This window comes from Prionailurus bengalensis, chromosome B4, assembly GCF_016509475.1.
Source record: "Prionailurus bengalensis isolate Pbe53 chromosome B4, Fcat_Pben_1.1_paternal_pri, whole genome shotgun sequence".
Classification (NCBI taxonomy): Eukaryota; Metazoa; Chordata; class Mammalia; order Carnivora; family Felidae; genus Prionailurus; species Prionailurus bengalensis.
The window spans coordinates 74609817-74637016 of NC_057358.1; the positions used below are offsets into that span (position 1 = coordinate 74609817).

The 27200-nt window shown below is 57.6% G+C and overlaps 1 protein-coding gene across 2 annotated transcripts in view; it reads right to left on the minus strand.

Annotated features, from left to right (window-relative positions):
• Positions 1 to 2912: 2912 nt before the first annotated feature.
• COL2A1 (collagen type II alpha 1 chain) overlaps positions 2913 to 27200 on the minus strand; it is a 31196-nt gene continuing 6908 nt past the window's right edge. For both annotated transcript variants that reach the window (XM_043563758.1, XM_043563760.1), the window contains 48 exons: positions 27080 to 27181; positions 25785 to 25862; positions 25095 to 25139; positions 24938 to 24991; positions 24453 to 24506; positions 23635 to 23688; positions 23162 to 23215; positions 22990 to 23043; positions 22653 to 22697; positions 22055 to 22108; positions 19353 to 19397; positions 18870 to 18923; positions 17321 to 17419; positions 16967 to 17011; positions 16775 to 16873; positions 16532 to 16585; positions 16074 to 16181; positions 15625 to 15678; positions 15445 to 15543; positions 15235 to 15288; positions 14693 to 14791; positions 14246 to 14299; positions 13816 to 13869; positions 13428 to 13481; positions 13161 to 13214; positions 12917 to 12961; positions 12634 to 12732; positions 12331 to 12438; positions 11953 to 12006; positions 11664 to 11717; positions 11231 to 11284; positions 10828 to 10881; positions 10427 to 10534; positions 9772 to 9825; positions 9226 to 9279; positions 8327 to 8488; positions 8029 to 8136; positions 7681 to 7788; positions 7292 to 7345; positions 7011 to 7118; positions 6769 to 6822; positions 6513 to 6620; positions 6188 to 6241; positions 5705 to 5812; positions 5062 to 5350; positions 4397 to 4584; positions 3958 to 4200; positions 2913 to 3497 (listed from right to left, as the gene is read on the minus strand). In XM_043563758.1, the coding sequence (XP_043419693.1) occupies positions 3351 to 3497; positions 3958 to 4200; positions 4397 to 4584; positions 5062 to 5350; positions 5705 to 5812; positions 6188 to 6241; positions 6513 to 6620; positions 6769 to 6822; positions 7011 to 7118; positions 7292 to 7345; positions 7681 to 7788; positions 8029 to 8136; positions 8327 to 8488; positions 9226 to 9279; positions 9772 to 9825; positions 10427 to 10534; positions 10828 to 10881; positions 11231 to 11284; positions 11664 to 11717; positions 11953 to 12006; positions 12331 to 12438; positions 12634 to 12732; positions 12917 to 12961; positions 13161 to 13214; positions 13428 to 13481; positions 13816 to 13869; positions 14246 to 14299; positions 14693 to 14791; positions 15235 to 15288; positions 15445 to 15543; positions 15625 to 15678; positions 16074 to 16181; positions 16532 to 16585; positions 16775 to 16873; positions 16967 to 17011; positions 17321 to 17419; positions 18870 to 18923; positions 19353 to 19397; positions 22055 to 22108; positions 22653 to 22697; positions 22990 to 23043; positions 23162 to 23215; positions 23635 to 23688; positions 24453 to 24506; positions 24938 to 24991; positions 25095 to 25139; positions 25785 to 25862; positions 27080 to 27181 (4035 nt within the window). In that variant the 3' untranslated portion in view covers positions 2913 to 3350. The remainder of the gene's footprint in view (positions 3498 to 3957; positions 4201 to 4396; positions 4585 to 5061; positions 5351 to 5704; positions 5813 to 6187; positions 6242 to 6512; positions 6621 to 6768; positions 6823 to 7010; positions 7119 to 7291; positions 7346 to 7680; positions 7789 to 8028; positions 8137 to 8326; positions 8489 to 9225; positions 9280 to 9771; positions 9826 to 10426; positions 10535 to 10827; positions 10882 to 11230; positions 11285 to 11663; positions 11718 to 11952; positions 12007 to 12330; positions 12439 to 12633; positions 12733 to 12916; positions 12962 to 13160; positions 13215 to 13427; positions 13482 to 13815; positions 13870 to 14245; positions 14300 to 14692; positions 14792 to 15234; positions 15289 to 15444; positions 15544 to 15624; positions 15679 to 16073; positions 16182 to 16531; positions 16586 to 16774; positions 16874 to 16966; positions 17012 to 17320; positions 17420 to 18869; positions 18924 to 19352; positions 19398 to 22054; positions 22109 to 22652; positions 22698 to 22989; positions 23044 to 23161; positions 23216 to 23634; positions 23689 to 24452; positions 24507 to 24937; positions 24992 to 25094; positions 25140 to 25784; positions 25863 to 27079; positions 27182 to 27200) is intronic.

Below are 27200 nucleotides of genomic sequence, written 5' to 3' on the forward strand. Positions count from 1 at the left end.
AGCTATGCCTCCTGCTCTTGAAAATAGTGGCCGTATGAAGAAGAGATCCTGTAGTGCCCCGCAGCATAATGTCCTCTGTCCACCAGAATCTGGGGCTGCAGGGTGTCCCCTGTGTGTCTTGCATGAGCCCTACTGTTGTGGCTGAGCCACTTTTGCCTTCAGTCCAGTCATCTGCAATGGCTTTCTTTGCCTGCTATGGGCAGGGTTTGGTCCCTGTGTTGTTAGTGGGCCAGTCCGGGGTCACCTTGCGCCTGACTTGAGTCAGACCAGACATTTGCCAGAGATGCAATAGCACCAAAAGGCAGGGTGCTTTCCTCGTGTTGTCTCCTGAGGAGCTTTTGTTGGTGGGTGGGGTCTGCAACCACATCAGCTGTCTGCCTCCAGTGCACTGTTGGGGCTGCAGTAGGACTGGTGTGCATAGTTATCTTCCCCTCTCCCTAGGGCGAGAGTCACTTTGGAGTGGCACTTGCCCCTTTTGGGGCTATTTGCATACTGCCAGGTTTGTGGCACCACTTTGGATAGGCTTCAGCCAAGGGCATATTGGAGGGGACAGGTCCACAGGAGAGCATGGGGGCAGGGCTCATGGCCAGTAAGTTTTGCACCCATCCACTATGGGAAGGGAAGTACCTGCCCAAAACTCTGGCCAAGGCTGGCCACAGGAGAACGCCAGGGTGGGCACTTTGTAAGCAAGCTAGGTGGAGAGCGTTGATGTCATACTGGTTCCCAACGCAGGTGTCCTTGTTTCTGGGCTGGGATGCAGGGGGCAGAAATGCTGCCTGCCAGCTCCTTTGTTCCTGGAAAAGTCTCCCAAAGATTCCTGTTCCTCCAGCACAGCTCTGAGATTAGCAAACAAATCTCTGTCCATATACCCAGGCACTTTCAAACTACTGCTTCTGTGCTGTATCTCTGAAGGACTGTTGGTTGTGCCGTCTCTTTACGAGTGGGGACTTTTTCCCTCTTGCCACGTCCGTTCTCCCAGAGCTGAGCCTGATGATGTTTAAAATTCCACATATAAGCCCCTGCTGATTGTAAGAACTACAATGTTATGTCCCTGTAGTTTTCAAAGCCAAATATTATGCCTGGGATTTCTGGTGTGAGGGTCTGTTTCTCTCTCCCCTCTTCATGCCTCTGGTGTCCCTTCCTCCCTTGGACAGTCCTTTAGGTCCTTTAGCTCTAGACCACATCTTGGCCCTTCCTACCCTCTCTGATGCGGCCTCTTCTCTACATTTAGTTGTGGAGAGTCTGTTCTGCTAGAATTCGGGTCATTTTCTGGGTTATTTACAGTGATGTGGGTTTCTAGATGTATCTGTGGGATGGGGTGAGCTTCGGGTCCTCCTACTTTGCAGTCTTCCCCAGAAGTAACTATAAATAAGATTCTTCATCGCCTTGATAGCAGTCTTAAGATTCTCTCTGTGTTCCTTCACTTGGCTGGAAGGAGAACCAATTTCAGAAATTGTTGTGATTTACCTAGGATCCAGGTGACTTGAGGAAGTCTGAGCTCTTATTTCTAGGTTTTACTAGGTACCCAGGAAGTGGATGGGCTTTGAGGGATCACCTTGATACCCTGGTGCAAGTGGGACTTCTCTTACAAAGGTCCAAGCGGATGGTCGCAATCTACTGAGCTGCTTCAGTAAGAACCAGGAGCTGTGACACCACTGTGGGAAGCGAGGTGGGCTAGGAAGCAGTGTGAGCTCGGTGAGAGTGGCTGTGGGGTAGAGCCACACTCTGTGACTCCGCTCCACCTTTGTCCACCTTCAAAAGCTGCTCTCCCCTTGCCCACCTTAGCTCTCTTGGTAGATGGAAGGGCTGTTTTAAATTATGAGATAGCTATTCTAATTAGGTATTTTTAAGTATGTTTTCATTTTACTCCTTTAGTTTGTCATGAACTAGCCCTGATAAGATACCCTTTATTCAACAAAGTTTACACTGTAAGTTGGGTATTAATAATACAAACAGTCCAACAGAAATGCCCTATGTATCTTTTTTTTTTTTCTGTTTCTTTAATAGAAAAGCTGTCTACCTTCTTCTGGAGGAAGGGACAGGCAGGGATGGGAGAATGGGACCGAGAGAGGGACAGTTCCTCTGGTTTATCAGTAGTGGTGGGTAGCTCTTGAAATTTATGTTGCCAGATACTATTGTCATTGATTTTGATTGGTTTCGTGTCTCCTGTCCACCTCACACATCACCACGACTGTGCCCCCCTCTAGTAGAGAAGGTGACAGTTTCCTCACTGTGCCACCCTGAGTCACTGGAAAGCAAGGGACCCCTGATGGCAGGGAGAAATGGGAGGCCATCCATTCAGAAGCCTGGTGTTGGGAGGAAGTCCATGGAAGCTCTAAGTGTAGGCCTGGCAAGCAGAGAGGAGGGGCCAGAGGAGGGCGCAGGAAAACAGAATAAGGGGTAGAGGTGAGTAACACTCCCACCTCTCCTTGACCTAAAAGTCTTACAGACAGATGCAGATAAATAGATCGCCAGGGTTGGCTGATGGTATGTACTCATCACGGGCCTCTGTGGACTTGCTCCCGTGCCTCTTCCCCACCCTCCCTTGGGAGCATCTCTGATCTCCCTCATCCAGCAAGGTGTGGCCCACACACTGTCCCATCCCCTCTGTCCATCCCCACACCCTAGAGTTGTGTTTTGTGTTTACTCAAGAACAAGGCCGTTCCTGTTTTCTGCCTCCCTTCTCAAGTCTTGCCCTCCGGTCCCAGTTTACTCTTGGATTCCACGCAGTGCAGAGGTTACAAAAAGAGGCAAATGCGTGTTTGTGTGAGGTCACTAAACCAGGCAGTGCGACTCTAGAGGCCTCCCTCCTGGTTGAAAAGTCAATAGAAGAAGGCCTTCAGGACTGCCATTTGGTCATGCCTACAGTATCGAAGACTAAAGGAAAAATGAACAAAGCACAAGTCGGTATGTACTTTCCAATAATTTTTTTGTTTTTAATATCAATTGATGTTTTAAAAAATACAGAGGTGTTTGACACAGAATAGCACCATTGTGTAGGACACACACAGTTCCTGCGCCCGGCACCTGAAGGGGGCTCTTCTTGCCTGGGCTGGGGACAGTCACTCAGGGGGCGTTTGACTCACACCAGTTAGTTTCCTGCCTCTGCCTCGACCCAAAGGTCTTACAGGAAGACAATAAATAAATAGAACACCGAGATTTTATTTTGCAGTCTGCCCAGTTCAGGTCTCTCAGAAAGAGAGAGAAAAGTCCACACTGTTGAGCGGGTGGGATGAATGGACATCAGGTCAGGTCAGCCATTCAGTGCAGAGCCCTAGAGTGACTGGGACTGGAAAATACTTGGGTCCTCTGGGTTGGCAATGGATTGTGTTGTTTGTGGGTTCGGGTTTTTACAAGAAGCAGACAGGCCCTATGTCCACACCAAATTCCTGCTCAGGCCCTCCTATGTCCATGGGTGCAATGTCAATGATGGGGAGACGTGAGGTCTTCTGTGACCGGTACTCGATCATAGTCTTGCCCCACTTACCGGTGTGTTTCTAGGGGAGAAAGAGAGGAGACACTGTCCAATGCCAGCTGCCCAGGACCCCAAAAAAGGAGCATCACAGAACACAAAGTGTAAAACACGCTCAGGGCTCCCCCGACCTCTCCTTGGCTTGCTGAAGCCCTCTCCACCCCAGCTCCTGTCCTTTCCAGCAAGGCCCCCTCCACCTGCTCCCTCCCCCACAGTGAGCGTCTCTTCACTCCATCCCCAAGGCAGACCCACACACACACACCATGAATACTCCTACGAGAGTAACTGGACGTGCCAGGTAGGACTTCTTTCCCCTGAGCCCAGGGAGTGAAGAAGATACAACAATGGCACCTTTCCCTCCCCTGGCACTCCGCACACCTTCTCTACATAACCCCTCACGCTCACCTCTCAAGGATCCTATCACCTTAGGCCTATGACACCTGCTGTGGACCAACCCTCTGCCTGCTCCAGCCAGCCCGACTCACCGTGCAGCCATCCTTCAGGACAGTATATGTGAACCTGCTGTTGCCCTCAGCCCGGATCTCTACATCATTGGAGCCCTGGATGAGCAGGGCCTTCTTGAGGTTGCCAGCCGCTTCATCCAGGTAGGCAATGCTGTTCTTGCAGTGGTAGGTGATATTCTGGGAGCCCTCGGTGGACAGCAGGCGTAGGAAGGTCATCTGGACGTTGGCAGTGTTGGGAGCCAGGTTGTCATCTCCATAGCTGAACTGTCAGGGCAGAGAGCGATGGCGTGAGGCCCAGGGGCAGTGTCCAGTGGGATCATGGTTAAGAATACTCTTCAGAAGAGGGGAAGAGGAGGAAGTCTCCAAGAAAAGTGGTGGGCGAGGTGCCACCAACTTCAAGGGAGAAAGAAGAGAAGGGTTCTGAGGAGCCGTCTGGGGCCCAGAGCAGCCAAGTACTCACGTGGAAGCCACCGTTGATGGTTTCTCCGAACCAGATGTGCTTCTTGTCCTTGCTCTTGCTGCTCCACCAGTTCTTCTTGGGAACACTCGCTGGGTTGGGGTAGACACAGGTCTCGCCAGTCTCCATGTTGCAGAAAACCTTCATGGCGTCCAAGGTGCAGCCCTGGTTGGGGTCAATCCAGTAGTCTCCTGCAGGGGGAGGAGGCAGTACCCCATTGGGGCTCAGACAGGCACACACATACTCCCGAGAGGGCCAGGCCTGCCTGGGAGAGACGGAAAGGCTTCCCAGGACACAACGGGGAGAGGCACAGGCTGTGAGGGCCACATGTGGCCAAAGGGAGGGGAGATGCAGGGATCTGGAAGCAAGGAGACCTGGACGGGAGGGTCTGATGCTAAACAGGAGCGCAAGCAACAGGGCAGGAGCAGCGCCTGCCTGGTGGATGGAACTCTACCCTCAAGTCACGTCTGCCATGTAGCCATGGCAGGACGGGAGCCAGGGCTGAGGTATCTCTGCTGTGAAATGGAGGAGCAACCATCCACCAGAACCTTCCAGGCCTGGCTCTGGCCTGTGCTAAGAGCGGTCTCCTCCCTCATTCTGAAGGCGGCCATGCCCAGCAGGCCGATTTCCTGCTCTCCGGGGCCAGGGGCCCTGCCCTGCACCCTCACCGCTCTTCCATTCAGGGTGGCAGAGTTTCAGGTCCCGGCAGGTGCGAGCGGGGTTCTTGCGGGAGCCCTCGGGGCTGCGGATGCTCTCAATCTGGTTGTTGAGGGACTTGAGCGTGGCATCCACCTCGGCGTCGTGCTGTCTCAGGTTGCCAGCTGCCTGGTCAGCCCGCATGTACTGCAGGGGGTCGGGGCCCTTCTCTCTCTGGCCTAGGCCAGCAAAGGCAGACATGTCGATGCCAGGGCCAGGGGGACCTGGAGGGCCAGGGGGTCCGGGGTTTCCAGGAGGACCCTGTAGCAGGAAACGGAAATCAGCCAGGAATTGTGGGGATGTGCCCCTCCTGTGTACATCCCCACTTGCTAGAATATACTAGTGTCTTCTTCCAGACACTGGGTGGGGGGAGGGGTGCAGCAGCCCAGGACCAAGAAAAATCACAGCACTTTCCCTACTTCTTCATCAGCCCCTCTCTCCTGTTTCCCAACACCAAGCAGGACCCTCTGAACCTCCAGGGAAGACCCAGGACACAGGATGCCATCTTCACTAGCTGCAGGAGGATGCCCCGAAAGAGGCCCTTGGCACCAGAGAGCCCGAGGCTCCAGATGCTGGGGACAGGCCAGACAGCGGGGAAGGAGTCAGGACACTTACAGCCGGGCCAGTTTCGCCCGAACGTCCGCGGGGACCAGGAGGTCCAATGGGGCCAGGGATTCCATTAGCACCATCTTTGCCAGAGGGACCGACGGGACCAGGAGGACCCTGCAGGCCAGGAGAGAGGAACCGTCAGCAAAGGCAGGGGTGTGGTGGGGGGGCAAGGGGGGCTGGTCGGGTGGCTGTCCTGATGGGAAGCCCTGCAGCTTCACATTTCTCGGAGGGCCCAGACTCGTCTCCGCTGGGCCAGGGACCAGCAGGATGGCTTCACGGCTCTTCTGCTATCCTGAGCTCCTCTTTGTCGAATCCTATTCCCAGTGGGCCCAGCTGACAGCCAAGAGCTGTTCTCATGTTCATCCAGCCTGTGATCTCAGGGGGTTTCTGGCCACAGTCACCCTGAGCCCGTCGTCCTTCCACCTCCGAGTGAGGCCCCCTGAGCCCCAGGCCCCACCCCCGAGGAAGGACTCACTGCATCTCACTTACTCTAGGGCCAGAAGGACCAGCAGGACCAGAAGCACCTTGGTCTCCAGAAGGACCCTGTGCAGAAGGAAGAAGCAAAAGTCAGAGGTCAGCACAGACAGGGCCCCATCTTCCAGGATGGGAAGCCTTCTTAAATATGCATACGATACATGTCCCCCCTCCTTTCCATTTGCTCCTCCCTCCAACCCAGAGGAAGTCTTGGAAATTTTTCTTTTGGTCCTGGATATTTCTTAGGATGATCCCAAGCTGGGTTAGCTGCATGGGACACTCAAGTGAGCTCTGAGCAGTGGGAGGCACCTGGGAGACATGCACAGACAGCAATACTCACAGGAGGGCCAGGCAGACCCTGCAGACCAGTGAAGCCACGGTGTCCCTTCAGGCCCCTCTCGCCAGCCTCTCCAGCTTCTCCTTTGTCACCTCGGGGACCTTGAGGACCCTGGGAATGAGACAGACACAGGTTGGGTCAGGTTGAGGCCTCTTGCTGGCCTCACCTGAGCCAAGGAGTCCCAGGATCCACACAGTCCCCACTGACCTCCCAAGCCTGCCCCAGTTAGGAACCCAACAGAGGACACTCAGATACTCACTGGGATTCCCCGGGCTCCGGCTGGTCCTGCAGGGCCCATGGGGCCTTGTGCGCCCTGTGAGGGAGAGAGTGGGAACTCTGTCAGCAAAACCCTCCTCTGCCTATGGCCCGGACTGGGCCCCAAGACTCCCTGGACCCAGGGATACATCCAGGGCCTGGGAGTCAGGCACGTAGTGGATGAGCTCCCAGCTCACTTGGCCACCCTTCTCCACTTCCAGCTTTTACTGAATTAAGGATACTCACAGCTTCTCCTCGGTCTCCCTGCTTTCCAGTTGGGCCAGCGGGGCCAGGAGAGCCAGGGGGCCCAGGGGCTCCAGGAGCACCCACGGGACCAGTCTCACCACGATCACCCTGTCAGGAGAGAGGTCTCAGGCTTAGAGAAGAATGTTCCAGAAAATCCATGGAGAAAAGGCCCTTGAAACTGAGACAAGACTCTGACTCCAGCCTACCACCTGGGGCTGACCTGGTAGGCCCAACAGAATATTCTCCTGTCCCACTGCTCATAGAGACACCGAGATATTCACCTTGACTCCAGCCGCACCATCTCTGCCAGGGGGGCCATCAGCACCAGGGCTTCCCTGGGCAAGAGGAAACAAGATGCCATTAGAGCTGCCCCTGCCAGACTCCCATTCTGTTCCTCCCTTCTCCTGTCGGGAGCCCCAGGCTTGTTCCCTTCCATCCTGCTAAAGCTTTGGAAGCTCAACAAGCTTCCTTCTGCCTTCCTGCCCACGTACCAGTTCTTAGTGTCTGTGTCCCTCTCTCTCTCCCATCACGACCTTCCATCGCAGCTGGGCACTTGGGCCTATGGGCCCATCCCATCATCCCCTCCTCCAGGGCACCAGGACTGGGTCTGGCTGGCCCGGCACGCCTCTTCCTGGGAAGGGCCACACACACAGTGGGTCCCATTGCTCACCTCTCGTCCAGGTTCGCCAGAGGGACCAGTCAGGCCAGGAGGACCCACGGGGCCCGGGGGACCTCGGTCTCCAGATGCTCCGGGAGCTCCCTGCTTGCCAGGCTCACCCTGGAGGGACAGCGACAAAGAGGATGAGTGTGCACTCTAAGAATCCCGTCCTGGGACATACTGAGCCCTTCCAAAGAAAGGGCTGACAGAGAGACAGTGCTGAGGGTGCAGAGTAGGGGGAAATCTCAGGGGCTAGTATTGCTTCTTCAGAGACCAGGCCACCAAGAGCACTGAGTGAAGAACACCAGCCAGAGCCAGGCTGGGCCCAGTTCACCAGAGGAAGGGGCATCCTTCACTCACCGATGGGCCAGGCAGGCCAGGGAATCCTCTCTCACCACGTTGCCCAGGAAGCCCAACAATGCCCCTTTGACCAGCCAGACCTTGGGGACCTGGAGGACCATCGGGACCCTAGAGAGGGAAGGCGAGAGTGAGAATTTGAGCTCTGACAGGGAGAGGCCCAGCCATCCACACCCAGCCTGGCCGCCATTCACAGGTCCCAGCACTCTTCCCTGGCAGTGGCCCCCTCCATGGTGTCCCCTCCTCCTCCATGCCCTGTGAGCTCAGAAGACTTCCTGGCCCAGGCCTGGGAAGGACTTACAGAGGGACCATCATCTCCAGGCTCTCCCTTCTCGCCAGGGGGCCCGGCAGGACCTTGGAGGCCAGGGTCGCCAGCACGGCCAGGGGGGCCGCTGTCTCCTCGAGCACCTTTAGGACCATCTTTTCCAGAAGGACCAGGGGGACCAGGGGGTCCAGGGTTGCCCTAGAAAAGCAAATGCAAGAAATGAGAACATCTCACCCTGCCCCATCCAGACTGCCAAAGCCACTGTGGCCCCAGGGATAGCAGTTCCCCTCTGTGGCTCCCTCCACACAAAGGAAGCTTGACCCCCCACCCCTGTCTGCTTCTTCCACCTTCCCTCCCAGGAGGGAGCTCTGAGCAGCCAGCCCTGGCTTGTCCAGCCCCACATTTGCTTTTTCTGATCTACTTGGACTTCTTCCTGCCTCCTTTCTTTTAGAAATCTCAATCCCACCATCCCTCAAGGAACAGTTCAAACGTAGCTCCTCGGACCCCTAAACCTCTGCACCCACACCCCCTGCACTTGATTGGTGGTAAACTGGTGACTTTTCACCATCTCTCATCCCTCCATGGCAGATTCCCTGTGGGCAAAATGTAGAACTTGTACAGGCCGGGAACACAGAATGCGCTCAAGAAACGTGTTGAGGCAATCGTGCCAGCCTGTCCTGCCCACTGAGCCAGGAATCTGAGGGTCCAAGCCCAAGCCAGCAGGGAAGGTTGCCCATGGCCACAGCCCTTGCTCGCAGCTGTTTACGAGAACAGGTCCCCATGATCAGTTACTCCCAGGAATGGGAAAAGGCACAAAGGGATGGAGGCCGACTTGCACTCTTTGGAGCCCTGCTGGGACTGTGCCAGGCTCTTCAACCCCTGCTGTGCCCCCCACGCCAAGAGTAAGGTAAGAACCATCCAGGAGCATCACTTACATTGGAGCCTGGGGGTCCGACACGGCCAGCAGCTCCAGGGAATCCGGTGGCTCCCTATGGGATGAGAAGAAAGACTCTGAATCCCTCAGGCCCTCAGAAGCGTCAGGAATCATATTGGGAGACAGACGGGTATCTCAGAGGCTGGTGTGGAAAGGGGCAAGGAGAGCTAGAGAAGGAGAAAGGGCCCCATGGGGTCTGGCTATTGGATCAGGAAGCTGCAGCTTCTCTGCCTCCAGCTCCTGTAGGGGGTAGGGTGAGGAGGTGCATTCAGCTGGGACAGCCAGTGCTTTGGGAGCTGAGCAGGGGGCCTGCCCAGGACCACAGACCTCCCCGGATCACGGCACACTGGCAGAGAGGGGTGCCCGTTCTCCCACATGGCTGTGGGATGGGCTCAGGCTGGGGGCAGAAGCAAGGCTAAGAAAGAAGGGGGTGAGTAAATCCCAGAGCACCACCGTGGGAGCATCTGGCCAGGCCTTCTTGGTGACAGCAGCTGCCGCCCCCAAGGCACCCTCCACCCCACCTGGTGGGAACGGGGACCTCACTCACCGGGGGGCCTTGAGCACCTCGGGCTCCTTTAGGACCAGTCACACCAGTAGGACCCTGGGAAGGAAGGAGAGAGACAGTGAGGCCCAGTCACCCGGAGGAGAGCTGTGGGCTTCTGGGTATAGGGCCTGTCTGACCCCCAAGAGCCGACTCCCAAGGGGTTAGTTTTCCGAGATGTAGCTTTCTTGTCACTAAAATCCCAGCCTGGAGAAGGCATCACAGGTGGGCCTGCCACCCCCTCCAAGAGAGACTCGTGCTCTAGGAGACCTCGGGGGTGGGGCGGGGGGGGGGGGGGGGGAGGCCTGGCAGGCATCTGCAGAGCTGGTTGGAGGTCTCCCCCTTCCCTCCCCAGGATCCTGGCTGCGTCTTCCCTGGTCATCTATCCTTAGGCTGCACTCTGTGTCATCTCCTGGCCCTCAAACCCTAGACGACATAAGCCAGTTAACTCCTTTTGAACCTCTATCCCCAAGTACAGATTCCTCCCCACAGCTGCTCCCTTCTGGGGCTGGGGCAGCAGCAGCAGCAGGCTCTAACATCTGCCAGGTAGAGGGGCTTCAGCTTGGGGTGACACCCAGGCCTCCTGTCCAGGCCCCTCATCCTGCACCCCAACATCCCTATCCCATGGAAACAGCTCCTGGGGGAGCTCACTGCTACCCACCTGAGGTCCAGGAGCTCCAGAGGGGCCCTGAGGACCCGGGGCACCAGCATCACCTTTCTGGCCAGCCTCTCCTTGCTCGCCCTTGGCACCTGGCTGGCCATCAGCACCCTGTCCCGAGGAGGAGGAAGCAGATGAGTTAGAGGCAAGCCAGATACTCCATGTTCTTCCAAAAGGGCCAGAGCTCTGGGTGAGTGGGTGGGTCAGTAAATGAGTGAGTGAGCGAGCTGCTCTAAGATGGGACTGTGAGATCAGCGTGGAGGTTCAAGGAAAGATGGAAGAGGCCATTTCCCTCTTCTTTACATTCTGTCCCTCCCTCCCTCCCCCACAGGCTAGAAGGTGCCCTCAGGTGTAGAGCTGGCCTGAGCAGAGGGGTGGGAAGGAGGGTGGACAGGGACACTCACGGGAGGTCCTGCGAATCCAGCGGGCCCGGGGGGACCGGTCTCTCCACGTTCACCCTGTGGGAGACAGGGCCCAGGAGAGGTAAGGCCCTACGCCTGCCTGCTTCTGTCCTCTCCTATAACCCAGGCCCTTGTGGCCCAGCCCTTGCATAGAAAGCCCAGAGACAGGACACGCAGACAGCCTCCAGGAAGCTCTGTCCTAAATACAAGGGACCCACTTCAGAAGACCTCTCTTGGTCAGAGGATCTGGCGACCTGAAGGCCCTCCACCTCGACCGCATCATGGAGACGAAGCCTTCTCCCTCCATTCTCATCTCTGCTTCCTCCCCCAGACCCAAAGGGCCAGGCTCAGAGGCAGGGCGGCTTCTCTTGCTCCCAGGGGCCTGGGCACAGGGGCAGATACTCACCGGGGCACCACGAGCACCAGCAGTTCCCGCAGGACCAGGAGGTCCAACTTCTCCCTAGGGTGGGGAGGGGAGACGAGAGCCACAGGTAAGGGGTGGGGGTCAGAGTGGGGACCTTAAAGAGCAAAGTGCATCCAGGGAGCCCTGCAGCAGATGGCCTGTTTTCTCCTTGTAGCTTCGGTCCAAGAGGTACTTCCTGGGGCCTCTGCTGAATGCTGGTTTACCGGCCCCCTCCCTCCCTGCAACAGCTCCACTGGACGGGGTGCACAGCCCCTGACTCTGCTTTTAAGAAGACTCCCACCCCTCACTCCTTGCAGCCACTAGTGGGCAAGAGGGTGCCAGCTGTTGAGTGAGGAGAAGAGACGGCAGTCTTTGGCAGGAGATGCGCAGGTGTGATAGGGGAGGGGAGCCATGAGCGAAGGGAGCTGTGACTCACCTTCTCACCATTGGCACCGGCAGGGCCAGGGGGGCCAATGGGACCAGTCAGGCCCTAGGGAGAAAGGAGACAAAGGTGAGGGAGGAAGAGTTGACCAGGGACTTGGAGCCCAGTAGGGAGTCTGGGGACCTCACACCCGTGACCCCAGCCTTGTCAGGAGAGTCCCAAAGCTGCCCAGCCTGCACAACTGAGGACAGGGGCTGTGCTCACACACTGCCCTTCCGTGCCCAGAGCGCAGGGCTGGAGACCCACGGGGTCCCCAGGGTGCCTGCAGCCAGCATTCACTTACTCGTCCACCGTCCTTCCCAGGGGCTCCCTCGGGGCCTTTCTCACCAACGTCACCCTGTGGGATAGAGAAGATGGGCCACCTCAGGAGGGGGCTCCGGCTCCGTGTCACCCTGGCTGAGGCTGCAGGCACAGCTCAGCTCCTGGCCCAGCAGGATTGGCTATGGGTTCAGGGTGAGAGGCGTGAGATGGAGGGAAGGGTTGGGAGAGGGGGTCACTAAAAGATAAATAGTGCCTGGGGTGGGTGGGGGGGGAGGTCTCCAAGTTCCTCAAGAGGATTAACTAGGGACCCCCCCCCCCCCGCCCAGGTGCTGTGGGGAGGGGGTGAGTGTGGCACAGGGAAGCGCGGCTTTGGGGGAGGCACAGTCGGCCTGGTACTCACCCTGTCTCCCTTGGGCCCAGCGATGCCAGCTGCTCCCCTCTCACCCGGCATCCCCTGCAGACCTGGAGGGCCCTGAGCCCCAGGGGGGCCGGCTGGGCCAGATGCGCCCTGTGGGGTGGGCGTAGAGGAGTCTGTGATGGGCAGCACCTGCCCAGGACCCCAGCACCCAAACCCCCCTTCCTCCCCTGCCAGGCCTCCTTTCTGTCTTGTCTTCCATCTTCCCTTCTCCTGTCCCCATCCCCCCTCCCCTCCCCCAGCAGGGCCTCCTAGGCTGACGCAGACAACCCCAACAGCCTCACTTACTTTGGGGCCGTCCGTGCCAGGAGTGCCAGGGAGGCCGCGGGGACCCTGGAGGCCCTGGGCACCGGGAGAGCCACGTTCACCTGGGAAACCTCGTTCACCCTGTGACAGAGACACCATGGGGCAGTCAAGTGAGAGTGATGGGGCAGAGGCCCAGGGAAAGGCAGGGGGGCAGCAAGCAGAGTGGGGCCCCGGGACCCGGGCGTGGCTCTGCAGGGCCAGGCTGGCAGAAATGCACAGGGAAAGAGCAGGTCTGAGGGGACCACCAGAAACGGCCAATGCTTACCCTGGGACCCACAAGGCCGGGGGCTCCAGCTTCACCAGGAACACCCTGGAGAACAAACAAAGACGTGTGAGAGAGGGGGAGATTTGATGTCCTGCAGCCAGGGAGGAGCATCCCTCCCTCTGGAGGCTGAGCTGGGATGTGGCCCGGACACTCCCGGCCTCGTGGGGCTCCTCGTGCCCTCCTACAGAGCAGAAGAGACCTTCCCATCTAAATAGTTTGCAGGTTCAAAGAGCCCCACACTCACCTGGTCACCTGGCTTTCCACCTTCACCTGGGGGACCGGGAGGGCCAGGAAGTCCCTAGAAGGCAGTGACATGCGTTAGCAAGAGAGTAAGTTTACTCCTCCCGCCCTCCAGGGAGGCCCAGCACAAGGCAAGAGCCAGGACTTCAGGGAAGCCTCACCCCCCTGTCCCCCATGAGAGGGGCGGGCCCTCCACCCGCAGTGCCTACTACCGCCCGCAGAACCCCGGGCTTGGAAAGGACTGAAGAGGGGGCCCAGTCCGGCCACCTACCTGGAACCCAGATGGCCCAGGGGCACCCTGCTCGCCTCGTTCACCGGCAGGTCCCTGCAGAAGGAAACAAACGTGACCCGAATGCTCCGGAGAATCTAAGAGCCTCGGACACAGGGCACCGGGGTGGCCAGCAGGAGGACAGGCCAGACACCCGCCTGCACCACCCAACAGGGTTGCAGGAGTGTGTGCCTCGCTATTCTCCCACCAATGACCTGCACTCCTGAAACGGGTGCGGTCCACACTGCCTTGGCTGAGTGGGTCTGGTGTCCCGCATGAGCCCACACCCAAACTGTTAGTTTCAATGCCGAGCGGGCCTGAGGTGCCCCGGCCTCCACGCCACCGCCCCCATGCCCACAGGGCCACCTAGAGAGTCCAGGCAGGTACTTACAGCGGGTCCGGGGGGCCCCGCAGCACCGGTCTCACCATCTTTGCCAGGAAGACCCTAGAAGGAAGGGAAAAGGGTGAGGTCCTGACACACGCTCTTCAGTTCTGTGGACCCCAGTACTGGGCAGGCACAGTCAGTGGCCCTGAATTTCCATGATCCCCCAACCTGAACTCCATTTCTCCCCACTTCCTTTCCTGAGCCCCTCCTTTTCCCAGTCTTGCTCAGCATGGGAGCCTTCCCCATCTCCAGGCTACTGGCCAATAGCAACTAGAAGTCATCCTGTGTGGACTCCCAAAGGCCCTAGAGAAGCATGGGCTCAGCCACAGGACTCCACGCTGCTAACTAGGGACCCCAGGAGCATGCCACGGGATTCCTCTCCCCTTGAGGGTGTCCAGCCAGCACCAATGCGTGGGTAGTGAGACGGAGTACTTACTCTCAGTCCAGGGGCACCAGGAAGTCCCTTCTCACCAGCCTTGCCAGGTTCGCCCTGGAGGAAAGAGTGCAGGACCATGAAGGGAGGGTTTTGGTGGGGGCAGGGGGGTAGAGCAGGTGGGGGAGCCTGGGGCTTGGGGCCACAGCCTGATGGACAGGAAAAGCTCAAGCTGAGTATCAGCACCTTCTCTTAGGCTCAGAGGGTGTGGCAGCACTGCCCCATGGAACAGTGTCACGGCTGAGATGTCCCGAAGCTCTAAGGAGCCCCGGGTTTCCCCAGATCACATGCACTCCTGTGGGACATGGAGGCCCCAGCTGCCCATGGCACCCAGGATCCCACTCAGACCTGCCCTTGGTTAACTCTCTTTAGGAGCCAGTCCTTTCCACAGGGGGCAAGGAGGTAGGTGGCACCATGTGGAAGGAAATGGAAGGGCGGGTTATTACTTACATTGGCACCTTTGGGGCCGGGGAAACCCATGACGCCAGGCTGCCCACGAGCACCCTGAGGACCTGGAGGTCCAGGACGACCATCTTCACCAGGGGCTCCCTGAAAGAGAGGACACCGTTCTCAGAATGTAGACGCTCTTCCCACATCCGTCCATCCACCTACTAAGTGCCTACTAAGTGCCCTGTGGCAGGCACAGGGCAAGGCAACGACCAGACGCACGGCACAGGGATTGAGCAAGGTTTCGACCAGCAGCCCTCACCGCACATGTGGACCCCCGTCAGCAACAAGGTGCTGCTTAAATTAGAAGTTTTGCCTCTCACGGCGCACGCCAGGCTTCGTCTTCCCCCGAGGAAAGGCCCGAATGCACAACGGGGTGGCACTTTCAGGGCTCCACACCCGGCCCCGGTACCTACCATCCGCACCCCTCCTCTATTCTCAAAATTCACGGGCTGCCCCCCACCCAGACTCCTGTCTGTCTTCCTACCTGCCTCCTCAAGGATATCCCCTCAACCTCTCCCAACAACTCCAAATGGTAGACTTACAGAAGGACCAACTTTGCCTTGAGGACCGGCATCACCGGGGCGTCCAGTGAGACCCTTTGTTGAGGAGAGAGACAGAGGGTGGGCGGGTGTCGGGGCAGGCCCCAGGCCCTCCCGATCCTCAGCACAGGGCTGAAGGGAGCAGGTGGGGAAGGGCACGAGGACTCCCGATCACAGTCGGAAGTCAAGGACAAAGGCGGCTGGGCTACTTACCCGGGCTCCAGGAAGGCCAGGCTCTCCGGGACGGCCAGGATCGCCGTTGGCACCCTTGGGGCCAGCAAGGCCGCTGGGCCCTCGCTCTCCAGGGGCTCCCTACACAAGGGGAGGCAGCAGTCATCAGCAGGCCGTTTGACCAGCCATGCAGGGACCCCAAGCCCTTCTTCCCCCACTCACCTTTGGACCTGCCAGACCATCTTGACCTGGGAAGCCACGGTTGCCAGGAGCACCCTAGGAAGAAATGGGAGGGCAGGTGGTGAGTGACAATGGCCCCTGACCCAACGGTAACTCCAGGGAGCCCAGCCAGGCTTCGGGGGATCAGTCCCACCAACCCACAGTTTCTGTGGGGCTGTAGCTATGGCCGGCAAGATTCCGAGAGAGTAACTTCTTGGGCCTGACCTGGGGAGTAGCTCAAACCATTTCATGCCCTCCTGGGGGCATGGGGTACAAATAAGAAGGGCTCCCTGTCCCCGTGGCATTGAGTGGAGAAGAGAGGAATCTGATACTCAGGCCACAGGACTGGACAAGAACACAGAACCACCAAGACTCCACTTCCACGTTCAGGTCACACCCACAGAAAGTGGGGACTAGGAGTCCCCTTACCTCTAGAGTAAGAGCCCACTTACTCTTTCTCCAGGGGGACCAACGGGCCCAGCACCACCAGGCTCTCCACGGGCACCTCTCTTGCCTTCCTCACCAGCAGGACCAGGGGCTCCTTGGGGGCCAGCAGGGCCCTGAGAACCAGCACAAAAGAGAAACAGGGTGAGTCTTCACCTAGCCCCGGGTCAATCACTGACCTGGCATGTGGTGGAAGTGACCTTGGCCATTATTTCAGGGCTAGGGGATTTGGGGAAGAGGGGCCATAGAGGGTCAGCCCAGGAAGAGCAGACGTGGCCCAGTGGGAAGAGAGAGGGTGTAAGGGTCAAAGATGGGAGCTGAAGCTGCATCAGCTTCTCAACCCCGATATGTCCCCCTCTCCAGACACAGCCTGAGGGGTCCCAGATTAGGGGACAGGGCTATGGAGGAGGAGGGCAGTGGGCGGGGCGATGGCCTTGGGCCCAAGAGCTGGTGGGCAGATACTCACAGGCTCTCCCTTGGGGCCTTGTTCGCCTTTGAAGCCAGCAATACCAGGCTCACCCTTGAGAAAAGACAGAGGCAGGTTGTCACGCTGGGTTCTCTCCATGGACCCTGCCCCCATCTCCAGAAACCCTTAAAGGCGTGCCCGCCCCCAACAAAGGACATTGGTGTGAGTGCAAGAAGGAGGGAGGGATGGTGGGGTTTGACCCTGATGGTATCGATGGGACTTGGGGTTCACTCTGGGTCTTACCGTCTGACCTTTCGGGCCCAGCGGACCAGTTGCACCTTGAGGGCCAGGTGGACCACGGGGCCCAGGGAAGCCGGGAGCACCAGCGATGCCCGGAGCACCCTGTCAGCATGAGTAGAAGAGACGGGCATCAGGAGAGGGGGCAAGGAGGGACTGACCCCACCTGGAGGAGCCAAATCCAAGGGCAACACTCACAGCAGATCCTTTGGCTCCAGGAATTCCATCAGTTCCAGGGTTACCCTGAGGAAAGAGATGGGTCATTATGAAATAAGTAGCAAAGAATAAACCCCAGCTACCTCCCTGCCCTCCCAGACCACAGGCCCAGGGGCTGGGCCAGCAGCTGGCCGTCCCAGACATGGTCCTGCGTGGGGGTTTCTGGGACAGGATGGGGTTGGAAGGAGACCTGCCCCTAGAGATCAGGGAGCAGGTGCTGGGCCTAGATGAAGGCTTGGTTGGTGGGGCTCCAAATGGGCTCCACTTCTCTCAGAGGTAAACAGAGTCAAGAGCACCCAGGCCACAGACTTCAGGCCAAAGGGAAGCTGTACTTACAGAGGCACCGGCCGGTCCAGGGGACCCAGGAGTACCAGGTTCACCGCGAGGACCTTGAGCGCCTTCGGGACCTCGAGCACCAGTGGGGCCAGCCTCACCCTGGATAGAGACGGAGAGGGGTGGAGTGAGGAGACGCCGGGGGGCGGGTGGGGGGCGGGTGGGGGGCAAAGACCTCTCCCCGGCCAGCAACAGCTCAGGGACAGAAAGCGGAGTTGCACACACCACACCCACTGTGCGCGTGCGTGTTCCCCACGTGGTCCCACACGGCCCCCCCACCCCGAGTGAGCTCGCCAACCTGACGCCTTCCCCCCACACCTCCTCCGCTCTCCGTCTCCCCTCCACACCTTAACCCCCCACAGCAAATGCACACCTCCGTGCTATGGCATCGGGCCTCAGGAAGGCCAGTGCTGGGGGGTCCTGCCCACGCTGAGGGGTGTGAGCTGGTAGACGGGCCACTGAGGTGGGCAGCCTTTACCTCCCACTCTCCACCTATTCCTTCACCGGGGAAAGGGAGGCCCTCGGACATCTGGGCTCAGGGCACCACTCCACTTGCGTCTGGCCAATGTGCGAACACCGCCACCCCAGGCTCCGGCCCAGGCCTGTCTGAAGCCAGCCAGGAAGCCAGGACGCAAGCAAGCCGGGACGAGCGCCCCACTCCACTTGCCCCTGCTCTGACCACGGTCCAGTCCTCCTCGGCCTCTGGCAGGTCCCGCAACCCCCCAAAATGGCCTCTGCTTTTACTTTCAATTTTTTCCTGAAAGTTACAACTGGCTGCGATCCGGGCTCTCTGGCCGGCCGAGTCCTCTGGGGAGGACTGCTGACCTGGAGGCGGGGCAGAGCCTCCTCAGGTTTCTTCTCAGAACATTCTTGCTCCACTCTTGTAATTATTATTTTCTAAAGGTCAGGCCCCCTCACCTTCCGCCGTCCCTCTTCACAATGGGTCTCCTTCACCCAGCTCCCAGGGCCTCAGACACTGTCTGGTTGCCATGGAAACCCCCAGGAGGGGAAAGGCAACCTGATGCCAGTGACCACATGGAGGCTCCTTATTCATCTCCCGGCTGCCCCGGGAGAGAATTCCCAGGGAACGTGCGCACTGGAATCCTTCTTGGGCCACAGGGGCCTTTCCCTGAACTGGCTGGCCTCCCACTGGCCCCTATTAATCCTTGGAGGAACTCTGTTCACACTGCCTGGAAGAGCCAGGCCCCCGATGGGGTAGGGGCGAGAGGGAAGCTTGGGGCTATCTCCTTGCCCACTTCCTCCAGCTCTCTTCCGGGTCTAGAGTTTGCCGTCCTCCAGTTCCTGGTCTTCTGCTCCCTCCCAGATCTCCGGTGTCTCCCCATCTTTTCCTCCCTTCCCCAGTCTGACGCTGTAACTGCACCTCCAGCTTCTTATCGTTACATCTTACTTTCCCTTCCATCTGGTGACTGAACCGCCTGGCTCATCCTTGCCTCCGCGGAGAGCAGCAGTGGGTGGGGGTGGGACACACTCCTCAGAAGGGAAGTGGGGGGACTGTCCAGGGGGCAGTCGGTGAGGGTGATGGGGCACGTACCTTGGCACCGGGAGCACCAGGGAAGCCAGGACCGCCGGCAGGACCCACGGGACCCTGGAGGAAGGAAGGAGGGGGAGAGGGGAATGCTGTTTCCAGGCAGTGTTGCTGCAACCCCCAAAGCAAGCCACCCCCACACCTCACACTCCCCACCTTTGTACTGATCTTGCACTACATCCATCGTGGCTCAAAGTCCCTGGGCAAAAACCGCCCCCTCTGCCTGAGCTTGGCTTCACGAGGCAAAGCCGGTTTCTAACTATAGACATGGTGAGAAGCAGATGATTCTTTTACCTCCCTATCTATCCCTCCTCAAAAAAATGCCAAGAGGATGGCTGAGAAAAATGAACCGTTGCTTCAAAGCTTGTTATCGACAGGCTAGGGTGATACGGATTCCTCTCCCTTTGCCCAAGAAGCACCAGCACTGCCAACCCCACTGGGCTGCTGAAAGGGACTCGGGTAAACCTACCACAGATGACAGGCACTTACCGGAGGCCCAGCAGGGCCTGGTTGACCGTCGTTGCCCCGGGCACCCTATAAGCAGGGGGGGAAGAAGCGGCCACGGTGAGAGGTGCCTGACCAAGAGACCAGGCCCTCCCCGCCCACAGTGCCCGCCCCCCCACAGAAAATGTGGGCGGCGCTGGGCCCCGGGGGCCTCAGGGCTGAGTGGGGGGCTGGCCAGGGATGGGTGCAGGGCAGCCCCCCAGGGAGGAGCAGCCCCAGAACCCCTCCGTGTTGGGGGCAGCAGCGGGCAAATTCTGAGCTTAAACACAGCTTGGGTGCTCCCCTAGCTATTCCATCATTTCTTAAACTTCCATTTAGACCCCAAATATCCCCAACATCAAGGCCAAGTTATCATTTAAAGACTCAGTGAATCAGGCCAAAGGACAATGAAACAGCCAGGCAGCAAACCTCACACAGTTCCTCCCACCTGCTCCCAGGAGGAAACACTTCCAGGGGCTTGGTTATCCTCCTTGGTTGAGGCTTGGTTAAGGCCTCCCCTTGGTTAGGTCCGGGATGCCTCTGGGCTCCGCCCTCTCCCCACCCACTGTAGACAACCTATTTCTAAGGAAACACAGATGCTGCCGCTGGCCCAGGAAGAAGCCGTGTTCTGCGATAGGGACAGAGCCCTGGGCACAGCCTGAGGAACACATCTGAGCTCTTGCCCCTAGAGTCCTTTACACAGAAAGACAGGGCCGCCAGGTCGCTCTCTAGGACTAATTTTGAGGGTTTCCCCCCAGGTTTGTGGTGAGCACATTCTACCCCCCCCACCCCCCCCCACCCCCCCACCCCCGCCTTTCTCTCTCAAGGCCCCTCAGGGCCCAGGGAACTTTTACCCAAACTCTAGGAACCATTAGGCTAGGCCCGGCACCTGGTCCTTGGCAGGGGACTGGAGCAGGCCAGAAGGCGACCTTTCCCAAGCTGGGCCCCACCTGCCTGCCTCTGCCTCTTCTAGGGTGCTGAAGAAGGATGCTTTGGGGGGGAGCTCATATTTTAAATAAGACTCAAATCTTCTTCCTGGCTATGATCCATTTCTCCTGACTGAGATGCTCCAGACTGGCATTAAATAGGAACGCAAGAGGAGATTTGACAGAAAAAAAATGTCAGAGGGAACATAAAGCCTCAGCATTGGCCACGGCCCATTCTGGGCCAGGCCGGCTGCTTCGGGAAGCTATGGAGCACCCTCCCTCCGGGGGTTGGCCAGAGGAGAGGCCTGGGGCCCAGCATGACCCGCGAGGCCTGTGCTGGCGTCGGTGGCTCTCCCTGCAGCAGAGCTGGGAGAGGGCACAGTCTGGCCCAAGGGGGCACGTGACCACAGCAGGCAGAGGCCAGCCCAGCCCCGTCCCGGGCCCAGCCTTGACACCAGGCCTGCACTTGGAACTGCGTGACGTTGTCAACTTTCTATGCCAAAGCCTATACGCGGCCTGCCAGCCTGACTACTGCGGGGACAGGAACCAGCGGGGAGGAGCAAGGAGCAAGGCCTGCTGCGCTCGGGAAGGAGGAAGAACAGGGATGCGGCTCGTCTCTGCCCCTGACAGGGTGCGGCCACCACAGCTCCGGGCCCGGCCAAAGAGCCACAGGCCAGGTCCTAATAATCTGCAAAAATAGCAGTGTTTCTTGGCAGCCCCAGCACTCTCTAATCCCCTCACACAAAGTGACCCTGGGACAAGGCACCTCAGCAGCTCCAGGGGACAAACGGGGGTCGGGGCTGCCTGTATCTCACTGATCTGCTCTGGAGGGAAATTTCTGCCAAACCGACACATTACGCAGGAGGCAGCAGAGTGAGTGAAGCTGATTTACTTTGGCCAGCCCTGCAACGGCCTGTGAGGAGGGGCCTCGGAGCCTGGGTGGCTGGGGTATGAGCTCAACTGAAAGCATAATCTTTCTTAAACACAGCTTTCATCACATCACTCGCCTGACCAAGCGCCTACAAGGGCTCTCCATTGCTGAGGGATCAGAAATAAACACCTGCGCCCTCCGCCGCCCGCCGCAAATCCCCTGCAAATCCCCGTGCCCTTCACTTCCCACGTCAACAAGAGGCCACCAGAGGCGGAGGCTGCCGAGCAGGGTCTTAAGCTATGCAACCTTTCTGTGCCTCGGTTTCTCCTTCCCTAAAATGGGGAGAAGAACAGAATCTACTTCACAGGATATGAGGGAAGATTCGGTGAGACAAACCATGTAAGGTATTAACCCAAGGAAGTGCCTGTGGCAGGGTGGCCACTGGGATTATCTATCACAGTATCACCAGTGGCAGCAGCAATGTCAAGTATAAAGACCCCATGTGCCTAGTTGATGCTAGACTGTTATGCTTTAATAGGGCATCATCTCAAAAGCCAGAAAGAACAGAGAGTAGCACAGCACCGTAAATCTGTCCATAAGCTCAAACTGGATTGACCGGGGGCGTGGGGGTTGGGGGGGGCCCTGTGAAAGGGATTACCTGCACCATCCAGCCTGGTTAAGAGAGAATCCTGCTCTCACCAACCAACCCTCCCATCGCTGTCCTTCAACGGTGCAGACTCGGCCTGGGGATTTGCAGCAGGGTCACTCAGAGATAATTCTCACGGGGTGACAATGCTCTCTGTGCCTCACGGGGTCATTTTGAGGGTCAAGCAAAACAGCCACCCGCGAAAGTGCCTTGTAATCTCTAAAGGGCCGGCCAAAAGGTGGCCTTTGGCCTTGTCATTACTCACCGCAGCCCCAGCGGGGCCAGTCCGTCCTCTCTCACCAGGCAGGCCGCGGGGACCCTGGAACACACACACCAGGACAACACACGCATGAGTCGGCTTAACGACGCTCCGCAAGTCCTTCCCAGACACCGGAGTGGGGAGCGTGCGTGTGCCCGGGAGGCAAAGGTGTGGATGCCCCTGATCCTGCCTTCCCGACCCATCTAGAACTTCTCATATCACATCAAAGTTCTTCTGCCCAGCAGATCACACACACGCTCCTGTCGTTACTGTCGGGAGTCTGGTCACAGGCGTGCCTTGCTTTGTGCAATAGACGAACACCCCCCTCAAAACGTGGAGAATAAACAGAATTTTAAAAAACTGAAGCACATCCTAAGTGTGTTCATGGGCTATTTCAAGGAAACACTGGTGACACCTTGAACAAATCATCTAGCTGATAAATTTAGCTTTTGGATCTGATCGTAACCAGATCAAATCTACAAAACCGAGTATCTCCTCTGCACAAAGGGAGCAGTGGTGTCCATAGCAGAGTCATCTACTAGGCTTTAGGAGATGTCTGAAGAGCGTCCTGAGGGCCTCCCCTGGGGGTGATATTCACACTCACCATTGGGCCCGGAGAACCATTCTCACCCGGTGAACCACTCTCACCCTGGAAAAAAGATGCACAGTGTCAGTGAGCGGGACCCCACTGCCCCCAGAAAACTCCCAAGGAGGAAGCTGAAATCTCTGGTCAACTCAGCTACCACCAAGACCCCCCAAAGTTCAGTTCTGTGAGGGACAATTCCCCGAGCTCTCCAGGCCTCCTGCTCATCCATCAGGATGTAGGACTGGGTGTTCCCAACCAAAGCCATTCTGACATCCTAACTCCACGGACTCGATAGCATCTCCTTGACCGGAAAGAAAGGCTCCTCCATTGTCCCCATGTGCTTCTTGGTCCTTACCTTCACACCTGGAGCACCAGCTTCTCCCTTAGCACCATCTAGACCTGGGTAGCCCTAGGGGACAGGAGAAAACATTCGATCACACTTCTGGAAGAAGATTCATGCCCCCCAAATGATTTTTCTCTCCCCAGGGCAATTCCTTCCTCCCAACACCCGCGTCCGTGATACTTACTCTGTGACCCTTGACACCAGGAAGGCCTGGGGTTCCCGGGAAGCCGCGAGCACCCTGCAGTCCAAAGAGGAGACGTTGAAGGCACAGTGCGGAAGGGCCCAGGAGAGGCAGACCCGCACTGCAGAGAGTCTCCAAAGCCAGCTCCCTCAGGCTGGGGCGGGAGGGGGGGCGGTCAGAAGCCCAGCACTCGGACAGTTCTTTCAGTAGGTCCCAGAGCCCCCCTCACCGTGCTTCCCCCATCTTAGGGGAAAACAGCTGTAAACAACAGCTGCCTAGCCATCCCCACCCCGTGGGCCTGTGTTAGGATCCTAAACATCAGCACGAAGGTCTGGTGTACGTAGGGGCTGCTGGAATTCTGCTTTAGAAGTGCACTAACCCAACTGGATGAGCTGGGTTCGAGGCCACTGCCTTGGCTGCAAAGGAGGGAGACTCACCACGAGGTTCGGGGCTGGGAAAGGCGGGGAGGGCTTTACCTGAGGGCCAGGAGGGCCTCTTTCACCAGATTTTCCAGGCTTTCCGGCTTCACCCTGAAGGGAGAGAGATGTATTTCAGCTTCTCCAGAAGACAAGGTAGCACAGTTGGCACGATCCATCCAGATCACCTCTCCCCTCTTAGTTTTCTATGCCTTTGCCCACCTGCTTACTCCCTGCCCACCCCGCCCCCGCCACCTCCTTCAGATTCCACACTTTGAATGCCTTTCCTGGGTCACCATGCATTCTTTCAGACAGCTGGGCAAGCTTCTCTGTCCCCCCCAGCCCCCAGCTGCCCCGGGGGGCTTTTCTCTCTCCCCTCCTAGGCTCTGCCCATAGGGCCAGCACTGCCTTACCCTGAGAGACTCTTTGCTGTCTAATGCGATTCATAAGAATAGCTCGAGAGCCAACTCCCTTCACTTCGTTTGCATCCTTTGCAGACATCCTGACTCAGGCTGCGCTTTTCCTAACTCATTTACAAGTAAGATAATGCTGGGCTGTTGAGTGACTTCCTTTGTTTTTCCTTCTCTACATCTGTCCCTCTGTGTTTTCCCTTTCCCTTCTCTTGTTTCTCAATTTCCCTTCGTGGAGCTAATGATGTTTTAATTATTTCCCTCCCCAGTGGGTCCCAAGCAGTCCCCGGGCACTCGTAAGTGGGAATGTAGACAGTAGACAGGGTCTGAGACTCCGACTGACCAGTTCCGCCCCTAAGGACACTTTCCCCCGGACCAAGCCAAGGGCGCTTCTGCCCCAGCACATACACCCCCTCCAGACCCTCCCAAAGGAGGCATCCACTGATTTGACTGGTCAGGTATACTCACATCATCGCCAGGCTTTCCGGGGGGGCCAGGAGGACCGCGGGGACCCATGGGACCCTACAAACAAAGTGAGGGAGTCTAAGAGATGGCCGGAGCGGGACGATACCTGATCGGTAGACAAAACTTCGGGACTGTAGCCTCTGGAATCTAGTTCCCCCCATAAGGAAGAAAGATGGGGTGCAGGGGTCTTCCCACTCTGTGCTGAGAGAGAGTGAGCGTGCAGGGCCGACTGTACTGGAAGGCAGCAGGCGGCACAGGCCAGGGGCGGCCCAGAAAGGGGCCTGTTGCGACAGAGCTCCTGGTGGTCCTCGCCCGCCGTGGTTCTCTGTCAGAGATCCCACAGAGCTAAGAAGTGGCATCTAGATTTCCTCGGGGCCCTCCCCTGGGAAAGCTCTGGGCAGAGCCAGGGAGGGGACAGTGCCGGGAGCTGGGTGGTCCATCACTGGAGGCTCCCCAGGGGGAGGACAGGGCCTGGCGCTGGCACTCACAGAGACACCGGGTTCCCCAGGTTCTCCAGGGTTGCCTTGAAATCCTTGAGGTCCCTAAAAAGTAACAGGAGGACACCAGGTTAGCCCTACAAACTGACACCCAAGAGCTTGAAAGCATCCGCGCCGCCACCACCACCAGGAAAGACCCAGTACTTACGGGAGCACCAGCAGGGCCTGGAGGCCCTCGAGGTCCCATGGGGCCCTGCATCGGAACAGAAAAGGAGGAAGCTCAGCGGAATTGGCTCGCCAGCGGCCTCCCGCGGGCCACCTCCTCCCAGCCGAGGGCCCAGACAAAGGACACAAAGTTACCCCGTGGGGAGGGGGCATCCAGTGGCTGCTCCCTCTCATTTCCCGCTCCCCGCACAACAATCTATTTATTTATAGGCACCATTTGGATAGAGAAGCTGGCCTTGCTCTCTCCTGGCCCGCAGCCATGTTTACTAAAGTCTGAGTTTCATTTAGCATGTGCCAAATCCAAGCCGCAGGGCCGAGATTTCCTGCTGGAAGCCTTGTGGATGCTGGAGAACAGTGGCTGCTGTCTGCGTTCTTCAGTTCTCAGTCCAAGAGCAGTAGCAACCAGCCTTGCAACAGACCAGCCTATATGTGTCTCTCCATCCTCATTCTTCTTGGTCACTCCAGCGCATCATTGAAACCGGCATCCGTCACCATTAAAAACCAAATGCGTTGGGCTAACCGCATAGGAGGTTACATAACCGGTGGAGAAGAGCTGCTCTACGCAATTATCTGTAAAGTGAGGTTGTCAGCCTCTCTGACTCTGCTAAGGGCCACCGCCTGCCATTTTGGCTGCCAAATAAACCAAACCCAAAAAACTGGTGTCTTGTCTTACCATTGGCCCTTGCATCACTCCCATCTGGGCACCACCAGCCTTCTCATCAAATCCTCCGGCCATCTGGGCAGCGAAGTTCTGCAAATAAACCCAACCACATTAGGAGCCCGACAGGCTCCGTGTAGTTCCGCTGTAAATCGGTATCGGAAAAAAAAAAAAAAAAAAAACAAACCTTAACTTCAGATAAACTCTAATTGTTGGAAACTAACCTAGCATCGGATAGAATTACCAACGATTCCTGAAAAAACCGGTGTGGAAATGTGTTATTAGATGACAGCGGCACACTCATTTCCCTGGAAGATGCAGTGCTATTTGGAGAAGCATCCGTGACTTGCATTTCATTTTACAGGATTACACTTTAAATTCTAAAATGGGGGGCGCCTGGGTGGCTCAGTCGGTTAAGCGTCCGACTTCGGCTCAGGTCATGATCTCACGGTCCGTGAGTTCGAGCCCCGCGTCGGGCTCTGTGCTGACCGCTCAGAGCCTGGAGCCTGTTTCAGATTCTGTGTCTCCCTCTCTCTCTGCCCCTCCCCCTTCATGCTCTGTCTCTGTCTGTCTCAAAAATAAATAAACGTTAAAAAAAATAAATTCTAAAATGGTAAGTAGGCTGTTTAACCTACGTTGAGAAATGTAACTCAAACATCGCTTCTCAGGGTTTCAGAGAAAAAAAATTCCAGGTCTTTATCGTCCAGCCAAAGACTAAAACCCACAACCTTAAAATTTTTCAGCAAGGAAGGTAGCAGGCATCTGCGAGCCACTCAAGAATTTGAAACGCAGCAAACATCAAAACGGCAAACCTGCAAAAACTGGACAATAACACAATTCGTTGACTGGCTTCATTCCAAAAACGACTGGAGCCACACACCTTCACTCAGTGGGGCTCTTTCATGAGAATGAATAGTCCCTTGGAATGTACTTGGCAAGGGCCACGATTAAATGTCTTCCAAGGACAGTGGTCTCTCTTCTTCCAGGGAACTACAAGTGCCCAGTCATCCTCTCCCCCGGCCCCACACCCATGCCCAAGAATCAACCGCACAGTACAGACGCCTGGGAGCCAGGTAACTGAAGACTTTCTTTGCAGAAACCCAGTGAGTGAAAAAAGTCATCCCTTAGCGCCACAGTCTGATGCCTAATATGTGATTCCGCTAAATTACAGGCCCGGGGAGAAGCCCACGGGCAGGCTGTGCACACACTGCTGGCAGGCCTGGGAGCCAGCCAGGTAAGCGGGAGTAGCAATTTAGAAGCCACATTTTTCTGGAGGGGCAGCTGAAGGAAGGGGACATAAGGATACTTACTCCACCGAGACCAGGGGGGCCAGGGGGGCCAGGAGGACCAGGGGGGCCGGGATTTCCAGGGGTCCCAGGCTCTCCGTCTCTGCCACGCGGTCCAGGGGCACCCTTGGCAGAAAGAGAGAAG